The sequence below is a fragment of the Puma concolor genome, chromosome A2, assembly GCF_028749965.1.
Source record: "Puma concolor isolate L17-30 chromosome A2, mPumCon1.1.hap2, whole genome shotgun sequence".
NCBI classification, from domain to species: Eukaryota; Metazoa; Chordata; class Mammalia; order Carnivora; family Felidae; genus Puma; species Puma concolor.
Genome location: NC_141668.1, coordinates 121,828,580 through 121,846,250, shown reverse-complemented (window position 1 = coordinate 121,846,250; position 17,671 = coordinate 121,828,580). Strand labels below are relative to the sequence as shown.

General features: G+C 39.4%; 1 protein-coding gene and 1 pseudogene across 7 annotated transcripts in view; both read left to right on the top strand.

Moving 5' to 3' along the window:
• The window catches only part of GRM7 (glutamate metabotropic receptor 7), a 900,471-nt gene that overhangs the window by 612,811 nt on the left and 269,989 nt on the right, over positions 1-17,671 (top strand). For all 7 annotated transcript variants that reach the window (XR_015248268.1, XM_086697538.1, XM_086697536.1 and 4 more), the window contains exon 7: positions 5,479-5,618. Coding sequence is in view for 6 of the 7 variants with exons in the window: in XM_086697538.1 (XP_086553664.1) it covers positions 5,479-5,618 (140 nt within the window). In the remaining variant the exon portion in view is untranslated. The remainder of the gene's footprint in view (positions 1-5,478; positions 5,619-17,671) is intronic.
• LOC112858439 (large ribosomal subunit protein eL30 pseudogene) lies at positions 2,775-3,116 on the top strand (annotated as a pseudogene).

The window sequence follows — 17,671 nt, the reverse complement described above, 5'->3', positions numbered from 1 at the left end:
TTCTGACTGGACACAGTGCTCCTGTTTATCAAATGATTACTGTGTGCCAGATCCTGTGCTAAGTACTTCACTTGAGTTGGCTTACTTAATACCAAATTATATAGATTCTGTTATTTTCCTTAATTTTTTTTATAGATAAGGAAAGTGGTTCATAGAGAAATTAAGAACAACGATGTTCAAAAGTATATACACAGTAATGATGCTACTCGCTTTGGTACCTGGACACCTAACTCCACAGCCTGCTCCCTTGACTACAATTCTTTAAGTTTCTGATAAGGGTTTACTGCATCATTCCTGCTGACCAACATCTTAGGATGGAGACTTTTTTACGTGTTTTATGGAGGATTTTTATTTTTCTTGGTCTCAATCAGCTTAATTTTGTGCTTTTACGTTACTTTAGTACAAAGTTTCTTGTACCCCTGGGAGTTTTGTTCCAGACGAGTAGAGTACAATTTAATAACTCTAAATTTCACATTTACCAAAGCGTCATTTTATGAAATAAAAAAATGCCCTAAAAGTACTACTACAGGTTCACCCAGTACTTAACCTTCTTTTATTCAGTAAGAGAAAAGATGGCTAATTTTGTCATTATCATTTACAACCATTTTTTCCTACATCCCAAATGAATGCAATGACTTGAGCCTAAATATGATTTAGTTATGTCTGTGTTGGCCCATCCAACTAGATGGTATTATTGTAGATGTAAATTTAACAAATTTGTTACCTCACATACATAATCTTATAGCATTGCTATATAGTGAAGTACTTAATGTGAAGTGTGTCTGTATCTAGATTTGTTAGTTTCCAGAGAACAAAGTAGATTGGGGTATATTTTTGTAAGGAAGACACACCTCCTGTCTTTTTTTTGAAAAATGACGTTAGCTTTCCTTCATTGGCAGGCAAGATCTGGTTTTCCTCCCCTTAAATCTGAGTGAGGCTGTGACTAATGCAGAAGTGACACTATGTAACTTCTACAGCATAAGAGTCATAAGTACTCTGCCTGGTACTCTTGACACATTAGTATTACAGAAACAGCTACCATGTTGGGAGCAAGCCAAGAACTCAAACAGGCCATATGAGGGTACTCCAGCCATAGTCCCAGCTGAGGTCCCAGCTGACAGCCAGCATCAATTATCAGGCATGTGAGCTTCAAGCTGCCCCCTCTGACATAAGTGGACCAGAGAGGTGATGTCCCTGCTGAGCCCTGCTTGGATTTCAAAATACAGGTCATCATTATTTTGAGCAGTAATTTTTAGGGTGGTTTGTTGAGCAGCAGTAGATAATTAAACACAAATCAATGCAGCATTTCTGGAATCTGTGTATGAAGTGGTAAAATGAGAGAAAAATCCTAAATACCTTGATGCAAAGTACTCTTTTGCCATCTGGGAAATCTAGATCCCGAATTCTTCTCTGTCCTAGAAGAAAGGAATTTCATTCTGATACTCTAATTCAATAGAGGAGGTGGAAGACAAATACTTGCTGTCATCCAGTTTCCTCTCAATATCCCAGCTTGTCAAGTGGCCCTGCTTCCTTCACTATTGTGCCCTTGGGTTCTGGCCCTGATACCTGTGGACATTTCTGCAGGGGATCACTTCTCTTTTGATAACTTCTTTGTCCTCTCTGGACTTCTTTGATCTTTTCTTTTTTTAAAATATAGTCTTCATTGAACAAAATCCCCTTTATTCTCTTTCAAGAAGTTCAGGGATACTGTTAAAAAGGAGCTGTGCGGAAAAAACCCTGGAAATAATAAGCCCAGTTGCATTATAGAATCCATCAAAAAGGTCAAAGCCACACAATATGCTATTACCAGTCATCACTTAGATAAAGTGTTCACCTCTTCTGCCTTAATTTTTTTTTTAAGCATGAACTTTAATGAGAACGGAAAGGGCATGACAAGAATCATTTCTCCTAACAAAGATTGTAAGAAGAGAGAAAGATTAGGCGGTGTGTCTCATTTTGGTGAATATTTAGCTGGTGAGCTAGAGACCCTTTGGAGCCCCAGGCCTCCAGTATTACTGCTCTCTCATCTCAAAGACTATGAAAAGCTCAAGTGCTGGTATTTAATGAATAGAAGCTGTAGAATTACCACAAAGCACAACATGAATCCTAGCATCCAATGTGGAAGAAAAGAAAGGTGAGCATATGAATATTAATATCTTCCTGTAAAATGATAGGATTTTCATTTTCTTGCTAATAACATGTGGAATCCAGATTTTGTTTCTTTTCCTTATGCTTAGAGCTCACTGAAAGTGGAAATCCTGTATTAAAAAGCTGTTTTTGTTATCGATGTTGTATGTGTTTTTTTTCTCTCTCTACTGAAAAAGTTATGCTGATTAGCATACAGAGAAGGCTTAAGAGCTTTCTCTCGTGATAAAATTGGGTGTTTTTGTGGGCCCTGGGGATAGCTTTCAGATAAAACATAGAAGAAATAAATTGAAATGGTGCCCTTGGCCACACAAAATGCACCCATTGACTCAATTTGGTAGCACCAAAGCAATGCTATTCGTACGTCAGTGTACATCATCAGAATGGGCTCTAGTCTACTCTTTGGGAAAAAAAAAAAATCACTGATAGAGAAATTAAAATAAGATACCAGTTAGGAGAGACAGATTTTCTGCCTTAAAAGACAGCTTGAATATCTGAAGGCAGGTGTTTTGGTCTGGAGATATGAGCACATAAAACAATGATAAAAAAATGGAAGTGTTTCCTTTCTCGCTCCCAGCCAACTTGGTGGCTTCTCTTCATTGAGGCCGTTCTGCCCCTAAGGCAGGAAGATGGTGGCTATGAAGAAGATGAAAAAGTCAGTGCAGTTGATCAACCTAGGCTCCAACTCATTACGAAAAGGGGAAAGTACACGCTGGTGTACAAGCAGACACTGGAAATGATCTGACGCGGCTAAGAAAACTGCTCATCTTGACCAACACCTGCCCAGCCTTGAGGAAATCTGAAATAGAGTACTATGCCATGTTGGCCAAAACCGCTGTCCATCACTGCAGTGACAATAATATTGAGTTGGGGGCAGCAGGGGGGGAGTACGTGTGTGCACACTGGCTATCATTGATCCGGATGATTCTGATATCATTAGAAGCTTGCCAGTACAGATTGGTGTAAAGTAAATCACACAAAATTTTTCTTTAATAAAACCAGGCAGAACTTTCTTTAAAAACAGAAAACAATTAAAACAGTTAAAAATATCATTACCATCTATTGAGCATTTGTTATGTAAAAGGCATGGTAATAAGCAGTTTATATACTTTATTACATTTGATCCTCACTAACCCTAGGAGAAAGGTGTCACTAGGGACAGTCAGAGACAGAAGCAGAAAGAATAACTTGATAAAGGTCACACATATAGTAGGTGGTTCTTGGAATTAAAACCCCTTCTTGGGGATTCCAAAGCCAGTTATTAGGCACTATTCTAGTTTAGTTAGCTGAGTGACCCTGGGGCAAAGAATTTCAACCTAAGTATACTTTGTGACCTGTAAAATTAAGAAGTTTGGTGTTCTGTGTCCTCCAGCTCTTGATTAGTTTTCTATTGCTACTTTAAAAATTCCATAAATTTAGTGGCTTAAAAAACATACATTTATGATCTTATTGTTCTGTAATTCGAGAGTCTGACCCAGGTCTCACTGGGCTTTAGTTAAGGTGAAGGCAGGGCTGGTTCCTTCAGCAGGCTCTGTGGAAGAATCTGTTTCCTTGTTTTTTCTAGCTTGTGAGGGCTGCCTGCCCTCCTGGGATCACAACTCCTTCCTCTTTCCTCATTTGATTCCTGCTCTCTCTTACGTATAGGAATGATTATGATTGCACTGTGCTCACCCAGGTAATCTAAAATAGTCTTAGCCCATCTCATGATCCCTCATTATTATCTGTAAAAAGTCTTACCATGTATGGTAACATTCACAGGTTTTGGGGATTAGGACATGGTAATACTTGGGGAGCCATTATTAAGCCTATCATAAGCTCCATTTTTTTTTCATTTTTAATAACAAAATGTCATAAAATACTGTGCCCAATGGTTGTAGGATGGTGTGGAGTTCTTTAACTGTTCCTGTATCCTGCGTATATATTGAACTGCCTCTTTCACTAGAGGTAACTTTCTGCACAGGATTGTAGCTCTGTGTGTTTCTGATGACTTAGTATGTTGTCTCTCTTTCTGGACCCATTTTCTAACTCTGTTCTGTGTTAAGTGATCATTCACTTGTGGTCACCCAGCATCATGCCTGCTTCCTTAAGTATAGGTGCCTTTTTTTTCCATCCGTGTTATTAATGCAAATATCATCTTGCCCAAAATTCTGCAGAAGCTAATGACCTTGCTAACCAAATGTAGAGCTTTGCCATCATAGGGTCTTAAATTTATAATGAGAGTTCTCAAAAGGGCTTCATTCTCATTACCCGAAGTTACCCTACCCTTCCCCATGAAAAATTAGCAAGATGAACTTCTGTTCTTAGTGATTTTGTTGCAGCTTATAAATGATCTTTAACTTACTTATAAAAGACAGGAAATATACCATTGTTTTCTATGAAAATTATCAATCCAGTATTAACTTACAGAGCAGATACCAGTCATATACCCTGAGGCCAGTGGTATTTATCCTATTGCCAAGGGATCGTAAGAGAAAGAACACTCATTGTGCCAACTTTTGATGAATCCTTTGTAACTGTTGCTAAAAGTAAGCCGAACCCCCATCTTTCCTTCTCTATATATGGTTTTTCAGTTGCTCTATGTGGTTAATACTAAGGAGCTTTTCATTAATATCTAATTTCCAAAAGATGTACACACACATACACACACCCAGACACACAATAGATGTATTAGTCTTTTTAAATTGACTTCAGTGCCTAATTCTGCCAAAATAATGGGTTTCATCCTAAGACCCACATTTTAAAAAAGTAAGACCCACATTGAGATATTGAGAAAAGAATAATATCTATTAAACACTTTCCAGGTTTATTGCTCAGCATTTTAGACTCATCATTTAAATTAGAAATAATCAACAAATATGTTTAAGTGCAATTAATATCTAAGTACATATTTAAATAAACTTTTTTCCTTGTGTGCTTGTTTATAATTCTCTTAGATTTTCTTTTAAAAATCTATTAATCATTTTTGAAATGGTTCTTTACTAACCACAGTCAATCATTAGGTGGAAACTAAAATAATAATACAAGTTAAGATAGTCCCTAGAAAATAATGCACTTAATTTTCTTCTCAAGGGGGACTGATTTGTATAAAATACTATGAAATACTGAGACATATAACTTTTCAAAGGGGGTGGCTGGTCACCTTCCACCCTCTGTAATAAGAATCCGCAGACCATAGTGCTGACTTGCCTATTGCCCATTTGGGGGTGAACCATTAAATAATGGGGTTTTCCACCAGTTACCTTGCTCATCAGTTGGTTTCTGGACCATCACCCAAGGCCCAAGAGGTAGAAGGAATCTTGTTTATGAGATCTGTTATTTTCTTGCCTCCCTCAGGTAGTGCAGGCACCCCAGTAATGTTTAACAAGAATGGGGATGCACCAGGGCGTTATGACATCTTTCAGTACCAGACAACAAACACCACCAACCCTGGTTACCGTCTGATTGGACAGTGGACAGATGAACTTCAGCTCAATGTGAGTACTACTTGTTCCTCTTCCTTTGCTCATGTGATGACAGAGCAGACTTCAAATACGCTAAATTAGGCAAACATTCCTTGCTCGTATGTTTGCATGCATATACAAGTGAGCATGCATTCTGTTATAATCATCTGTAGCAACTGATAATCCATAGTAATAAGAGAATGATCATGATGAGGATTATGAAGATAAAAATGTGTTTTGAATTTCTGCTGGGCATTATACTCAGGGCTTAACGTGAATGATCTCATTTAGCCTGAGACTTGGATTGTTTAACCAACAAGTTACCAGCTAATATGTTAAAAGATCCTTCTCTTGGTCAGGTTTTCTTTCTTTCTTTCTTTCCTTCCTTTCTTCTTCATTTGGTGATGTATGTTTTAAAGCATTTCCGTGAGTCACTTTGGTTTGTACTGAGATTCTCTGAGTAATTGCATTGTTAGTTTCCATAACCTCTTCCTCTTTATGTCAAACATGACCTTGAGTAAGTAGCTGCTTCCTTGTGCAATGTTATGTCAAAGTTCACCAGCCAGAGCTATCAAGAGCTCGTCTGTAGTCAAACACAGTTAGATTTATTTAACTTGTTTCATGAAGAGAAGCTCCTGTCAGCAAAACTTCTTAATTATGAAAGAGTTCAGATGTCATTTATTATATGTTTGGGGCTGAGATTGGTGATTTTTAGGAAGTTTAGAGAAACAAAGGCTTTGGCTTTGATCCTCTAAGGAAATAGACATAAGGTGATGGTTGTACATCTTGGTAATGTTTGTTCCAAGGATGGGAAGATAAAGACTGAGCAAGAGTTGTCACTAACAAAGAAGTAGTAGGCACTTTCGAGAGCTGAAAAAGGGAGATGTCATTTTTGTGGTTGCAGAGTATCCTTATTTCTAACTAGTTCCAGACCCAGTTGTGGAGTGGCCTTGTTTTTGTCCTGTCCCACCTTAGTCATTGAGTGACTTTGTCTGATTATCATTTATATTCTAGTAACGTTGTTGATGTTCTGTTTGGAATGTGCCTGCCTCAATATTAGCTAACAGATTTCTGGCCATTTAAAACAATTTTTTAGTTTCTTAATATGGCAGACTAAACATTCAGTGGTGTTCTTCTAATAATATTTCCAATGCCCCATTTGAAATTATTGTTAATGTAAATAAATATACCAGTCTTCACAGCGGCAAAGAACATGAGCCAGGATACTTCCATCCTGGCTGGGCTACATAGCTGGAACTCAGCATACCACACATCCTCTGCTTTCCCCCCTCTCCCTTAAATAGGCCAGGCCCCAACTTGGTGCTTGGGATCTTGGAACCTAGATCCCAACAGAAGCTGGAGAAGTAAGAGTGTTCTGGGGCCACTGTGCTAAGGTGGGCTGGATAGGGTTACACTTCAAGAGATGCTGTAGCAGGTCCCTTCCTGCAGTGGCCTTGCAGCTGGGTACATTGGACACGGCTTACAACTTGGGTAGAACATCCCAGGTTCATAAATGCTATATTGTATATGAACACATGATCTCCTTTTGTCCAGAAGGTTCCTGAATTACTCTAGTTGCTTTAGAGAAATGGAACTAATAGGATAGATGATAGATAGATAGACTATAAGCCAATGGTTCCCTCAGCTAGGAAGGATAAGAAGTCCCAAGATGTATAATTGAGAAGCTGGAGACCCAGGAAAGCCAGTGGTGTAATTCCAGTCTGAGTGTGATATCAGGGGAAGACTCATGTCCCAAAGGAAAGACAGGCAGAGAGGATTCTTTCTTACTTAGCCTTTATGTTGCATTTCCACTTTCAAATTTGTTGAGGTATACTCACACTGGAGAGAGCAATCTGTTTTACACATTCTACCATTTTAAATGTTCATCTCATTCAGAAACACCCTCAGATACACACCTAGAATACTGCTTAACCAAATAGTTGGGTACCTCATGCAGATAAAATGAACTATCACAGGCCCTATCCCAGAAAATTCCTTCTAATGCTTCTTACAAAGCTCAAAATTAAGCTAATACCATTTATCATTCTACACCTTTAGAAGACACTTTGGAAATTCCTGAGAGTAAGGCTTCTTGAGAGTGTAATATAGAATTAATGTTATGGGAGTGGGGAGTTTGGGGGCATGGTTTATAAGAAGAGAGGATTATTCATAAGTGGGAGGACTGGAGGCTGATGCGGCCACCACAGATCAGTTACCTCATTTGTACGGTGCCGGCCTAGCTCTGCTCGTCCCTGTCTAGTTCTTCCTCTCCTGAGATCTTCCATACAAGTGAGCTCACACAATGATTGAGTCCAGAAGACTGTGATGGAGCCAGACCGCAAGTGTGAGCCATGGCTAAGATGTGTGCTGAGTACCAGAAGCAAAGGAAAAGCTAAAATTATCCTTAACTTAAAGTGTACTAAATTTTGAGCAAAAATAGAAAATGAAAGCAAAACAAACAAACAAACAAACCAAATTCACCAGGTAGACTCAAGGGGTAATAATGAAAAGCAAATCAAAGTAGCATAATCTGGCTGACATACCCAAAGTGTGTTTTGATTGGGTGTTGCCTATGGCATACAAAGATGGATCAGCCAGAACTAAATATAGGGAATCAAGGTCTATGGTACACATGTGAAGTGAGGCTTATTATAAAACCCACAAGATTGTATAGGTACATTAATCTTTGCTAGCATAACCCCCTGCACCAATGTTAAATTCCTGGCATGTATAATTTGTTCATTTTGTCCATGCACACAAGAATCCCAACCATGCTTCACCAACTTCAAATATTACCTGGGAATTCCTTTTTTTTTTTTTTTTTTCAGAGAGAGAGAGCATGAGCAGGGAAGGGGGGCACAGGGAAAGAGAGAGAGACAGAGAGAGAGAGAATCCCAAGCAGGCTTCATGGAGCCTGATGCAGGGCTCAAGCCCATGACCCTGGGATCATGACCTGAGCCAAAATCAAGAGTTGCACACTTAACTGACTGAGCCACCCAGGCGCCCTTACCTGGGAATTGGTAGGCCCACAATTTTTAATTTTTTTAAATTTTTATTTATTTTTGAGAGAGAGACAGAGTGAGTGGGGGAGGGGCAGAGAGAGAGGGAGACAGAATCTGAAGCAGGCTCCACACTGTCAGCACAGAGCCCAACATGGAGCTTGAACTCATGAATGGCAAGATCATGAACTGAGTCAAAGTCAGACGTTTAATCACCTGAGCCACACAGGTGCCCTTTAAGCCCACAATTTTTAAGAACCAACATCAATACCAATCTTATTTTTCTTTATTTGGTTTGTATTTTATCCTTCATAAGAGTTGTTTTTGATTAGCCATTTAACAGGTTTTCATTTTTTGTTTAAAAAAATTTTTAATGTTTATTTTTTTGGGGAGAGAGAGACAGAAACAGAGACAGTGTGAGCAGGGGAGGGGCAGACAGAGAGGGAGACACAGAATGTGAAACAGGGTCCATGCTCTGAGCTGTCAGCACAGAGCTCAATGTGGGGCTCGAACTCAGGAACTGTGAGATCATGACCTGAGCCAAAGTTGGACACTTAACCAACTGAGCCACCCAGGCACCCTATTTTTTTAATTTAATGCATTTTTTGTTTGTTTTTAATGCATCTATGACATGGTAAACATTTCAAGAGGCAGTGGGTGCACGATGGGGAAGAAAACACATGTCGTCCCTGTTCTCACAGAATTGATGATCTGGAATGGTGGTACGTGACACAAAAGGAAACAGAGAAGATCCCAAAGTTGTGAGAAGAGGCATGGAGCAGGGAGAATAATGGAAGTGGAGAAAGACTTCCCAGATGAGAAGCTAGCCATGTGAGGAGTATGAGTGATCTACCAAGCAGATCAGGAGGCTGACATTGCAATGGCATGACTAAGGGACAGGAGGAGGAGTGGTAAGAGAGGTTAGAGCCATTGCTAAGACACACAGCATAAAGTCACTTGCAGGCTATGCTAAAACATTTTTAAAATTTTATTCCAAGTGCATTTTAAAGCCATTAAGAAGTATTAAGCAAGGGAATGACTGGATCAAATTTAGGAATAAAAAATTACTTTGTCTGCTAGGAAGGTAATGAATTGGAAGAGGTAAGAGTGGGAGAGGAAGACCACCTGAGAGTTGATTTGAGCTGTCTGGCTAAAAAAGGATGGTTAGCGCAGGGCTTCTCAAACTTTAGCATATAGCAAGATCATCTGGAGTATTTGTGAAAACGTACCTTGCTCGTGCCCACGCCCACAGTTTCTGATTCATGTGGTGTCTGTCTTGATTGGGTGGGGACCCCAAAATGTGGAGTAGGGATCGAGTTGAGGCAGGTGGCATGGATGGTGAAAGGATTCACCAAAGGCACAACTAAGGAGTTCGAATTTTATTGGATACACCACCAGGGAGCAGTGGGAGGGAGAGCAAAGGAGAGATTCTCCAAGGAGACAGTTGATGGGGCTGTTTTTAAAGAGAGAAGGTGGGGAGGTATGGAGAAGTATGGAATTTCCCTCCTTTGGTAACTGTGCTTGGTTATAAATAGCCCATTGGTCATTTAGGGCCTCTGGATATTTTGTGGTAGGTTGCCTCATGGTCCTGTCTATATTCAGCCAGGAGGTCTCTGTGGACCCTTTTACCTTGATCAAGTTTCCATTGTTCAAACCTGTTGTCCAAAAGTAGCCTCGAAATTCAGAAGGTCTCAGAGTGGGAGGAGGCTGAAGCATTTGCCTAAGAGTCTCTGTGTAATGCTGGTGGCACTTTGAGATCCACTGGCTTAGAGAGTGTAGTGATAGTGGAGGTATAATGAAGTGAGTAGAAACATATAAGTGTCTAATGCATATAATACACACGTGTATATATATTTACATACACATATCTTAGAGGTAGAAAAGCATAATGTACTGATGGCTTCACTTCTGGTATTGGAATAAAAATAAGAATCAAGAGTGAACCCCACATTCATGGCCTGAGTGGCTGTGTGAATGATAGCCACATAACATGTGGAAGGCTGCTCAGTGTAGCAGGGGTCGGGGGAAAGTAAAAGTGAGAATCCTAAGCTAGTGTTCTTAAATGTATAAGAGCCAAGATGAACTGGATTTAAGTCTGAAGCTCAGAAAAGAGTTTTGGCCTACAGTTATTTAACAAAAACACAGTTAAGTTGTCAACCTATAAATGACATTTAAATCCATTAAAGAAAAAGAGAATAGCTTAGAACCCAAGGCCTCAAAAACCTCACAGGAAATGGTACAGCTTGATTCCAGCTTTTCAACATAGCACCCAGCTTCAAATACTCGATTTCATGAGCCTGGAAAGTTGGGGTAAACATACACTTGGCTTTTGTGTTTGTTAATGGAAGCTAAATCCGGGAGATACAGCCTTAGATGGGAATACTTCTTACTCTATTTTGTCATGCTGAACGTGTTGTGTCATGAAGAGCATACAGGACACCTGAGTTCACAAGTGGATCCAGTAGTGTCTGCTTGGTCCTGCATGCCACCTGAAGGTATGAATGCGCCAGGACAGGGCCATTTTCAGAATGGTGAGAGGTTGGATTAATGCAATTCAGGAGAGCTGCAAGGATAACTAGTCTTGATAGGCGATTACCCTGTTGACATCTTTTTTTATGGGATCCTTAGGAGATCATGAAGTTGAATGTAAATCCCAAAGGAAAGACAAAAGAGGAGATAGAGAACCCAGAGGCCACTCCTGTACCCTGCCCTGGACAGCCAGGGCCATGCCCAGGCAGCCAATCCAATGGTTAGTATCTTACCCAACATCACCCTACACATAATGTTCCTTTTGCTATAATTATTCTGATTCAGTTAAAAATTTTATAAGAGTGCAATTGGGCAAACTTAGTTTTGTATGTTTGCTTTCTTTTCTTCTAGTCAAAAGAACAAAACAAAGCATTTCAAAATGGCAAGTGTACTTCTCATTTACAAAGACTCAGGAATATGCTTTCAATCCCCAGTTAGATCATCTCTAGCAAATGAAATTTTCATGAGCACTTTCTCTGTGGTCAGTAATTGCAAATGAGTTTCTGAGCCAAGAAATGAGAGTTTTAAGAATCCCAGCCTATTGAGCAGACTGCTCTGCTATTCGGTATCCAATCCTCTGGAAGTTAGGTTCCTAAGAGCGTGCTGTCTGCTAGGGACCGTGGTCATGCTCCCTTATTGCTGGAGGGGTAGCCCTGGACACTATCTCCTCTCTGGACTAAGAGAGGACCACATGGTTTGCTACTAGGATATTTCTGCACTAACAAGATTTCATCACAAGGAAATCATAAAGAGTAAAGCCATTTACTCTCTCAATTGCAACCTCTACAGAAATAATCCTGACTTGCTGTCTCAGGTTTGTATTCTGCTACACAGAGATTCCATAAAACATGATGCCTGGTGGAAGGGCAGGAAAAGCGGTAATGAGACAAATAGACATTGGTTATCTGCAGTATGTCAGGATGGATGATAGCTAGTGGAGCTGCCAGGATAGAGGACAGGCAGGCCCTGCACTTGAGCTCATGGACTGGGATAAAGGGTCTGTAATGAATATACGCATATAAAGGGCTTAAACATTATATAATCTAATGTGTATTTTTTTTAACATTTATTCATTTTTGAGAGACAGAGACAGAGCATGAGTGGGGGAGGGACAGAGGGATGGAGACATAGAATCTGAAGCAGGCTCCAGGCTCTGAGGTGTCATGTCAGCACAGAGCCCAATGCAGGGCTCGAACCTATGAACCGTGAGATCATGACCTGAGCTGAAGTCGGATGCTCAACCGCCCGAGCCACCCAGGCACCCCAATCTAATTTGTATATTTACATTTGAACAGCATTTTGAAGCATAGGTGGTAGTTCCCAGATAGGAAAGAAGAAAAAAAAATGTTTTACAATGCATAATGTAGTACCATTTAAAATTGAGATACGGGAATATGTCAGAAAAAAAGACAAGAATGAAATGGAGATGCTTTTCAAAATTCTAAATGTATGATATGAAGTAAACTCTACATTTGTGATGTGTATTAGAAATAAAGATGATTTTTGTCATCTTTCATTTATTTACAATTAGTAGGAAATTAGATGTGCCCATAATGTTAAATTTTCAAATAACTGAAATTATTGAAAATACCAAAATGTTAATTAGAGTTTAAGAATAATGAGTACTCTTAGTAGGCACCTTCCTGCGGTGAATTGCACTGTCTTACATAAAAGGCTCTGAATGAATATTACTTAACCTTTCCTAGAACCTCAATCATCTGCCATTCTGTAAAATAGTCTGGCTTAGTGATCTTGTGAGGTACGTGAGGCTTGTTATCTTTTTAAGTGATTTGTTCCCCCATTGAACTTACTTTCCACCTATAGACTGAAAGCTCCTTGAAAGTAAAACCCAAATTTTAGTCATTGTTTTACATACACACTAGCAAAGTACCTGGCGCCCGGTAGGCATCTGGGTTTTTTTGCTAACACATAAAACCATGTAAAATGAATATGATCTCTTTTTAATGACGGACAGTACCTACAGCAAGCAGCCTCTGCTTCCTCCCTATGGGAAGAGTACCCAAGTGTCCTTTGAGCCATATGGTTTGTGCTAGATAATTCCCAAGACCAGGGGTGGGATCTGATTGAGCTTAAGCTGGTTGCCAGGACCATTGTAATGGGATTGGTGCCAAACTAAGCTTGCCCAACCAGGATAAAGCACTAGATGTCTGGTGGCTAATCTGGGATACCAAGAAGCTCTTGTCCAAAGTGGATGTGACCCTCTGGATCCACAAGGAGCCATTTGGAGGCCACAATGCAGGAGCGCCAGGGAAGAGGAGTCAAACTTGGAGAGAGAAACAGGTCTAGCTTACAGTCTTTAAGCCCTAGGAAAAGCTTGTTGGAAGCCATGCCTTCTGGACGGCTCTGTTATCAATAAATCAAGGGCATTTGAGTATTTTTTAAAATATTCCCAGGTCAGAAATGAAAAAAGAATCCACCTACCCTCAATAAGCAGAATTTTTCACATTTCATTAAATTGAAGTAATCAAAATGTAATTTTAAATGTTGAGATTTTGTTATATATTGAATCTTCCTCAGTGCTTAAAATTTTGGCTCTCACAGGCATCTGAAGATATAAAAAGTACAGTTAATTGCAGAAATCATTGTTTAATCAAATTACATATGCCAAAATCAATACTTACTTATACCTGCATATAAAACTACTAATCACTCTATTATTTCATAATTGCAATAGTAAAAATGTTTTTTAAAAATGTAATCACACTGATAATTTACTGTATTGCATGAACTATGAGATAATAGATAGCCATAATCAAAGCAGTGTTGACAGGGAGGAAAATGTGTGTAAGCTGTCAAAACCTAGAACTTCTTTAGGTTCAGTTTGCAGTCTTAAAGAATCACTTGATTGTGCATCCTAATAAATAATAATGAATAACCCTTATCTTACAATTTATAGTTTTCATGTTATGACTACAAGTCATGAAGCTGACCTGATTAAATGGACCTGAGTCTCAGCTCTACTACTTACTAGGTGTGAAGTGGTGTTACAATAGCATGAATTCCATAAGGTTATTGTTAGAATTAAATGTAGTGATATATGTAATGTACTTACAACAGTGCCTGGCACATAGTAAATATTCAATAAATGTTAGCCACAGGAGCAACAATATTTTTTTTTTAATTTTTTTTTTCAACGTTTATTTATTTTTGGGACAGAGAGAGACAGAGCATGAACGGGCGAGGGGCAGAGAGAGAGGGAGACACAGAATCGGAAACAGGCTCTAGGCTCTGAGCCATCAGCCCAGAGCCCGACGCGGGGCTCGAACTCACGGACCGTGAGATCGTGACCTGGTTGAAGTCGGACGCTTAACCGACTGCGCCACCCAGGCGCCCCGAGCAACAATAATTTAATATCCCTAGTTGCTAACATTATCTGTAACTGCTCAAAATGTCAGTTTCTAGTATTTAGCCTCATTATTTTTTTATACCCCTGCACCCAGTATAATGCTTAGTATATAAAAATGGCTTGTTCTATATTAACTACATGAGGAGATAAACAGACAGACCATTGAATTACACCATAAATGACCTAGGGGTGATGAATGCCAGTTTTGATGTAGAATTTCCAGTGTCTGTTGGATGAATGGACGAGAAGATTTGTCCAGAGTTCTACCCCAATCAGCAATTTCATATGATTTAGGGATTCATCCGAGAACTTGGTTTACCAGACAGGTTCCCAGTTCCATTTTGTACATGGTATGTAGGTAGGCTGGTTCAAACTGCAAAGATAGACTGCTTTGGTCTCAGAATGATAAGGCAAGTCAGGAAAAAAGGAGAAAGAAGGATAAAAGATGGCTTTAGTTTTGTTTCAGTTGATCCTTAGTTTCAGAAACCTACCAGTGGCTCTTGAGAACATGGGGTGGGACTACTGTCCTGAGGGATCAAGTGGGAGAGTCATTGGCTATGTTGGTATTGGTGAAAGTAACTTAAAACTTAAGCCATTGAAGCTGGTTCCATCTGCCACCTGCTTCTCTACCCTTTAATGCTACCTTAGTGAAGAAGTCAAAACAGCAAAAGATTTAGGATCACAGCATCTGGTGTATAATCATTCTCCTTGCAGTTATTAGATCTGTGAACCAGGACAAGGAAGGTTTCTTTGAAAAGATGACATTTATCCTGAGACCAGAGTCACAACAGTTCTTTGCATTTGTCAGTAAATTCTAATTTATTGTCTGAATCTAACATTAAGTACTGTTTACCAATTGTCAGGCAGCTTGAGACCACAGATCCCAAAATGAATACAGTCAGCAGGTATGTTTAAAAAGTTAATGACTTTGGGGCACCAGGGTGGCTCAGTCGGTTAAGCATCCGACTTCCACTCAGGTCATGATCTCACAATTTGTGAGTTTGAGCCCCACATCAGCCTCTGTCAGCTCAGAGCATGGGGCCTGCTTTGGTTTCTGTGTCTCCCTCTCTCTCTACCCCTCCCTTGCTCACTCGCTCTCACTCTCTTTCTCTCTTTCAAAAATGAGCAAACATTGAAATGAAATAAAATAAAAAGTTAATGACTTGACATTATTTTAAAAATCAATAAATTCCATAAGAATAAGTATATTTTGGGCTGGTCTTTTAAAAATCAGATAATCTGGCGATAACATGCCATTATCCCATGCTGTAACAGCTGGCTGGAACTAAGTAGCAACTTCCCACTTCAGACAAAGTATGTGTTCTCCCAAGTTCCCAAGCCCACCACTACCTTACTCCTGTCGTTGTGTTTCATTCTCCTAATCTAGATTTAGACTAGATTCTAACTTATTTCCACTTATTTGGTTTGAGCATATGCTTGACTTTTTTCTCTGGAAATTGGTTTTTAAAAAGCAACAATAACATACCAATTTTGTTAATGACCCCAAATACCCATAAGTATAAAAAACATTTTATTTAAAAGCATCAAGTAAAGCACTTAGTAAAGATAGTGCTTTTGTTTGGAAATACGTATTTGTACATATTCTGAAACATATTGAAAATAAAAGAAGCACATCACCCTTGCATTTGTCAGCATTTTTTTCTAGTAGTCAGTGGTGTATAACTGTGTTCAGTCTATGAACGTCTGGAAGATGAATGGTGTTTATAATTACCAATGTGGCTCCACAAACATGTAAACAGAGAACTCTAAACCCCGTTTTTTGTTTTGGCATGGTAGGTATTCACACAAGTCACTTCAAGTTTATGAATATACAACCACGTTGTATAGGGAAATTGTTGGATTTTATTACTGTGTGCATTTTGAACTCAGGCATAATACACCGGCAAGGAGAAATAATCAGGACAAGTGGAAAGAGTTCAACTGTTAGAACAGGGGCTTTCAGCAGATGCCGACAATCCAAAATTATAGTAAGGAAAGAGATGAGTTTATGGACCCTCTGCCTGACTTTTTGCCCTGTGAAGCTAAAACTGCTAGAATGATCCAATCATGTTAAAATTAAAATATAGGAATTTGATTTGACATGTTTTCAAACGCATGGAAGTTAGTCTTAACAAGTGAGGCCGTGTCAGAAGGCCAAGCTAGAATCTGCCTTTGCCACTTAGTGCTTTAGCAGATCTTCTAACATCCCTGAATCCCAGTTCCCTATGAATTTAAAATAAAGTGAAGTCAAGCAAAACAGCTACTTCACAAGAACACTTGGAGAATAAATTGCAATAATTTCCCTGATGTAAGAAAGCCTATGGCATTTGTGGTTGTGTTTCTTGTATGCGTTTTTTATGGGTGCCGTAAATAATACCTAGAAATTAAGTAACTGAGAAAAGCACAAATGAATCCTCTTAGAGGTCAGAAGTCAACATGGGTCTCACTGGGCTTCAATCAAGGTGTCACCAGGGTTGTGTTTCTTTCTGGAGGCTCCAGGCGATCGTGTGTTTGCTGCTCATTCAGGTTGCTGGTAGCATTTGGTTCTTTGTCTTATGGCACTGAGGCTCTCTCTTGGCTGTCAGCTGTGAGTTGATCCCAGCTTCTAGGGACTGCCTTCATGCATTGGTTTGCACCCCCTTCTTCCTCAGGCCGGCAATGACAGGTTGAGCTTCCCTCATGGTTCCCGCCTGCACTGCCTTCTCTTTCTCTCTCTCACTGGTGCAAGGGCACCTTCCTCTTCCACTTTGGAGGGCCACTGTGATACACTGGGCCCAGCCACATAATCCAGAATAATCTATTTTTAAGGTCTGTTACCTTATTCCATCTACAGAGTCCTTTTTGCCATATAGGGTAACATATATACAGGTTCAAGAAATTAGAATGTGGACATTTCTGTTTGGAGTGGGTGCAGATTATTTTGCCTAACCATAGTTCTTTACTGCATAACTCTTTACCTGAAGTCTATAACATCCATATCAGATTCTGATTATTCATAAATAAGGAGTTAATATAGTTGTGTACACAGATAGGAGGTTTATGCAGTTCTCTAAACTTAAGCACTTTTGGTGTCTAAATGAGCTAATGTGTTTGATTAATAAATGTTCTAATCCTATTTCTAGAAAAGTCTAGGGAAAAATCCTGAATTAAGAACCTTGAATTAATGAGAATTAAACAGAATACCCCCAAGT